General features: G+C 53.4%; 1 protein-coding gene across 6 annotated transcripts in view; it reads right to left on the bottom strand.

Annotated features, from left to right (window-relative positions):
- LOC113802627 (pleckstrin homology domain-containing family G member 5) overlaps nt 1-5000 on the bottom strand; it is a 711360-nt gene that overhangs the window by 9730 nt on the left and 696630 nt on the right. For all 6 annotated transcript variants that reach the window (XM_070141987.1, XM_070141989.1, XM_070141986.1 and 3 more), the window contains 3 exons: nt 3592-3734; nt 1811-2011; nt 1198-1308 (listed from right to left, as the gene is read on the bottom strand). In XM_070141987.1, coding sequence (XP_069998088.1) covers nt 1198-1308; nt 1811-2011; nt 3592-3734 — 455 coding nt within the window. The remainder of the gene's footprint in view (nt 1-1197; nt 1309-1810; nt 2012-3591; nt 3735-5000) is intronic.

The raw sequence follows: 5000 nt of genomic DNA, 5'->3' as shown, positions 1-5000 counted from the left end.
GAAGAGAGGGAAGGAAAGGGAGAGAGGGAAGGAGAGGGAGGGAGAGGGAGGGGGGAGAGGAGGGAAGGAGGAAGGGGGTAAGGAAGGAGGGGAGGGGAAGGGGGAGGGAAGGGGAAGGGGAGGGGGTAAGGGAAGGAGGGGAGGGGGTAAGGGAAGGAGGGGAGGGGAAGGGAAGGAGGGAAAGGAGGAGAGGGAGGGAGGGAGGGGGAGAGGAGGGAAGGAAGGGGGAGGGGGGGGGAGGGGGAGGGGGGAGAGGAGGGAAGGAGGGGAGGGGAAGGGGGACGTGAGAAAGTAAGGGAAGGAGGGGAAGGGGGTAAGAAGGAGGGGAGGGAGGGGAGGGAAGGGGAGGGGAGGGAGGGGAGGGAGGGTTGGAGGGGATGGGAGGGAAAGCAGGGAGGTGCATGGGGTAAGGAGAGGGGGCAAGGGAATGAAGGGAAAGGAGAGAGGGGAGGGGAGGGAAGGAAGGAGGGGAAGGGAGGGGTAAGGGGTTAGGAGAGGGGTAAATGGAGGAGGGAAGGGAGGGAGGAAGTGGGATAAGGTGAGGAAGGAGGAAAGGAGGGGGTAAGGGAAGGAGGGATGAAAGTAGGGGAGAAGGGGTGGAGGGAGATAAAAGGGGGAAAGAGAGAGAGGGAAAAAGAGAGACAGAGACTAAAAGTGAGGGAAGGAGAAGGAGGGGGATGGAGCAAGAGAGGGAGAGAGGGAGGGAGGGAGGGAGGGAGGGAGGGAGGAGAGAGAGAGAGAGAGAGAGAGGGAGAGAGGGAGAGAGGGAGTAGAGAGAGAGAGAGAGAGAGAGAGAGAGAGAGAGAGAGAGAGAGAGAGAGAGAGAGAGAGAGAGAGAGAGATGAGGAGGGAGAGAGATTTAGAGAGAGAGAGAGATGAGGAGGGAGAGAGAGAGAGAGAGAGAGAGAGAGAGAGAGAGAGAGAGAGAGAGAGAGAGAGAGAGATAGAGAGAGAGAGAGAGAGATAGAGAGAGAGAGAGAGAGAGAGAGAGAGAGAGAGAGAGAGAGAGAGAGAGAGAGAGAGAGAGAGAGAGAGAGAGAGAGAGAGAGAGAGAGAGAGAGAGAAACCACAAAAACGAAATTATTAAGCCCAAAGATTAAACAGACCACATCTGACCTCTCTGCATCATAGCCTCTGACAGCTACATCACAAAACTCAAACTCAAATTCCAAAAGTCAAATCCTTTTCGATACGCACCGCTAGATACAATTTGAAATATTCGTTGTCATGGTCCTTCTCCTTACAGTACTGTTGGCAAAGGCTCTGGTCCAAACAGTAACGCGTGTAAGGGTGGAACAATTCGTCGAACTGTGAAGAGAGAAACGCAGATATATAAGTGGAAATGCAGACAGAGACACATGTAAACACATACATACACATATAAACACACACAGTTACAGATATAAACATACACATATACACATACAGATACACATATACACACATAAGGATACATATATAAACATACACAGATACACATATACAACAAGGATCGTCTTCGCAAACGTTCCCAACAAGGATCGTCTTCGGAAACGTTTCCAACAAGGATCGTCTTCGCAAACGTTTAGCGCAAGGATCGTCTCCGGAAACGTTTCCAACAAGGATCGTCTTCGCAAACGTTTAGCGCAAGGATCGTCTCCGGAAACGTTTCCAACAAGGATCGTCTTCGGAAACGTTTAGCGCAAGGAACACCTCCCACCCCTCTAACCTCTCAATTTCCCACCGGGGCCATCTCCTCCCGAGGGCCCCCTATCCATTCCCCCTCAGACCCCCACCACTCCTCCAGGGGCCCCCTCCCACTCCCCCTCACCTTGTAGAAGGCCTCAGCGAGCAGGGTCGGGTCCAGCGGCTGCCTGTTGGACCGCGCCTCCTCCAGCATCCTCACCACGTGCTCGCGCCAGAAGGTGAGGTTGGCAGCGTAGATCTCCTGGATGTTGCTGAACAGCTTGTCCGTGTCGATCTCGCACAGCAGGGACTCGTTCTGAAGGTTGCACAGGCAGGCGAGGAAGAGCTGTGGCGGGACGGAGGAAAAAAAAGGTCATATGAGTTTGTGAATGTGTGCACGTATCATAGACACACACATGTTAACATATACATGTAGACATACACAAATGTGTGTGTACACGCATGCACACGCACACACACACATATATGTAATATTTTATCTATCTATCTACCTATATATTCCCTGCCTTTCACTTCTTTTCTTATCCCTTCCCTTTCTTCCCTTCCTTCCTTCCTTCCCTTCCTCCCCCCTCCCTCCTTACATATTTTCTCTTCTTTCCTTCTCCCTTCTGAACACCCTTTTTTATCTCCATTTCCCACACATCTATGCTCCCTTTTCCTACACAGCCCCCCTCCCCTTTTCCAGGAAAGGCGAGGGGAAGTGTGGGAAAGGGAGGGAGAGGTGCGAGGAAGGGAGAAAGGGTGAGGGGAGGGGGGAAGGGAGAAGGGAGAGTAGAGGGGAGGGGTGAGGTGAGGGGAGAGGGGAAGGGAGGGGAGAGCGTCGGAGCCAACAAGGACTTCTTAAAAGAAGAGAAAAGAAAAGATTTTTTTTGAGAAAAGTAAAGGGAAGGACAGCCAAACCATTTTTTTAAAAATAAGAAATGAAACGAAGAGAGAAAAAAAAATGGCCGATGATTAACGAGTCAATTCCGCTCCAATTTCCACTAAATCTGCGTGACCATTCCTAGAGGGTTAATTAACGACTTATCAGAAGAGGCGGGAAGAAAATCCTGGACTCCTTTTTTGGGGGGAAATCTATGAAAATGTCTTTAGGAGGAAATAAGAAGACGGAGAGAGGCAGAGACACCTAATCGCTAGTCTTGGACAAGGTCGTTGCAATATCCTTTTCGTTCCTTCTGTCGTAGTCCGGCCCTCCTCTCCCTTATGGCAATGGATTGGTATCCGCCATAGACTGGTGACAATCATCTCTTTAAGGAGCTGTTGTGTGTGGGTGTGAGTGCCCACAGGTATGGCTGGTGTGCTGGAGATCGCCGGCTCACCCGTCGGCTAAGGCCTGGGTAGGCCAAGTTGCTGCTTGATGTGTCTTGCTCGGCTGGAGGATCGTGAGTGCTGAACTCGGCCCGGGTGCGGGAGCTTAAGTGGGTCTGAGCTGTGCCAGCCACCCGGGAACGAGGGGAGCCCGCGGTCCAATGGGCGAGCCGTGAGGTGTCCGTGGTCAACCAATCAGGTCTCGGTATGAGTCGTCGAGAAGCTGCTGATGGTGAGGGCGAGAGGACAGGCTGTGGACCTGGACCCAACCTGGGGGAAGTATGCTGCGCTGCAGGTTGCGGGGGTCGGCTACACCTTCTCTTCCTCTCTCGTCCCTCCTTCATTTCTTCCTCTCTCCTCCCTCCTCTCCCTCCCTCTCCTTTCCCATCCCCTTTCCCATACCACTCCCTTCCCTCAACCCTCCCCAAGTCGAGGCAAATCAGGGCAAGCCAGGGCAAGCCGAGGCCAGCCGACGCAAACCAAGGCAAGCCAAGGCAAATCAGGGCAAACCAAGGCAAGCCAAGACAAACCATGGCAAGCCGACGCAAACCAAAGCAAGCCGAGGCAAGCCCCAAATGAGTACGATATCCCACTCACATCGGTAATGACTTTGAGCATGTGTATGTAAGTGGCCTCCGTCTCCACCAGCTCCCAGATGGCGCTCTGCTGCTGCTCCTGCCGGTCGTCCAGCTGTTCGTGCGACTCCACCAGCGTCCGCCAACTGTCCTCCACCAACACTTCTGCAACGGGGAAATTGGGGTTAAATGGGGTGGTGGAAGGAGGGTGGGAGGGAGGGAGGGAGGGAGGGAGGGAGGGAGGGAGGGAGGGAGGGAGGGAGGGAAGGGAGGAGGGGGAGGAGGGAGGGAGGGAGGGAGGGAGGGGGAGGAGGGAGGGAGGGAGGGAGGGAGAGAGAGGAGGGAGGGAGAGAGAGGAGGGAGGGAAGGAGGGAGGGGGGAAAGGAGGGAGGGAGGGAGGGAGGGGGGGAGGAGGGAGGGAGGGAGGGAGGGGGAGGAGGAGGGAGGGAGAGAGAGAGAGAGAGAGAGAGAGAGAGAGAGAGAGAGAGAGAGAGAGAGAGAGAGAGAGAGAGAGAGAGAGAGAGAGAGAGAGAGGGAGGGAGGGAGGGAGGGAGGGAGGGAGGGAGGGAGGGATTGAGGGAGGGAGGGAGGGAGGGAGGGAGGAGGGCGGGCGGGCGGGCGGGGGAGGGGGAGAGAAAAAAAGAATGAATGGGAGAGAGAGATAAAGAAAGAGAGGAGAGAGAGAAAGAGAAAGAGAAAGAAAAAAAAAGAAATAAATAAAGAAAAAATAAAATGAAAAAAGACAGAAAAAAATTATAAAAGGGGAAAAAAATAGAAAAACTCCCCCCCCCCAAAAAAAAAAAAAACTCCCCCCCAACACACCTTCACTTGTAATATGAAATGACTTGTTTCGTTACCCAATAAAGCGAGACTCAAAAGGTATGAATTTAGGGTTCATTTTACACTGCAATACACTGTCACATTCATTACCACACTCGGGATGACAAGAAAGTGCGACGCTGCAACACCAAGTTAACGTACATAAATACGGGTAGGCATTCGTGCATACGTACATACATATAAATCTATGTCTTCGTATAGATATCTATATTTATATATATGACAGATTGATAGAGATTGATAGAGAGGGGGAGAGGGGGAGAGAGAGGGGGGGAGAGAGAGAGGGGGAGAGAGAGAGAGAGAGAGAGGGGGGGAGGGAGAGAGAGGGGGGGAGAGGGGGAGAAGGAGAGACAGGGGGAAGGAGAGAGGGGGAGAGGGAGAGGGAGAGGGAGAGGGAGAGAGGGAGAGAGAGAGAGGGGGAGAGAGAGAGAGGGGGAGAGAGACTAAGGGGGAGAGAGACAGAGGGAGAGAGAGACAGAGGGAGAGAGAGAGAGGGGGAGAGAGACAGAGGGGGAGAGAGACAGAGGGAGAGAGAGAGAGAGAGAGAGAGAGAGAGAGAGAGAGAGAGAGAGAGAGAGAGAGAGAGAGAGA

This window comes from Penaeus vannamei, chromosome 28 (assembly GCF_042767895.1).
Source record: "Penaeus vannamei isolate JL-2024 chromosome 28, ASM4276789v1, whole genome shotgun sequence".
In the NCBI taxonomy this organism is placed as follows: domain Eukaryota; kingdom Metazoa; phylum Arthropoda; class Malacostraca; order Decapoda; family Penaeidae; genus Penaeus; species Penaeus vannamei.
The sequence above is the reverse complement of the archived record's forward strand: the minus strand, read 5'-3'. Positions and strand labels throughout refer to the sequence as shown.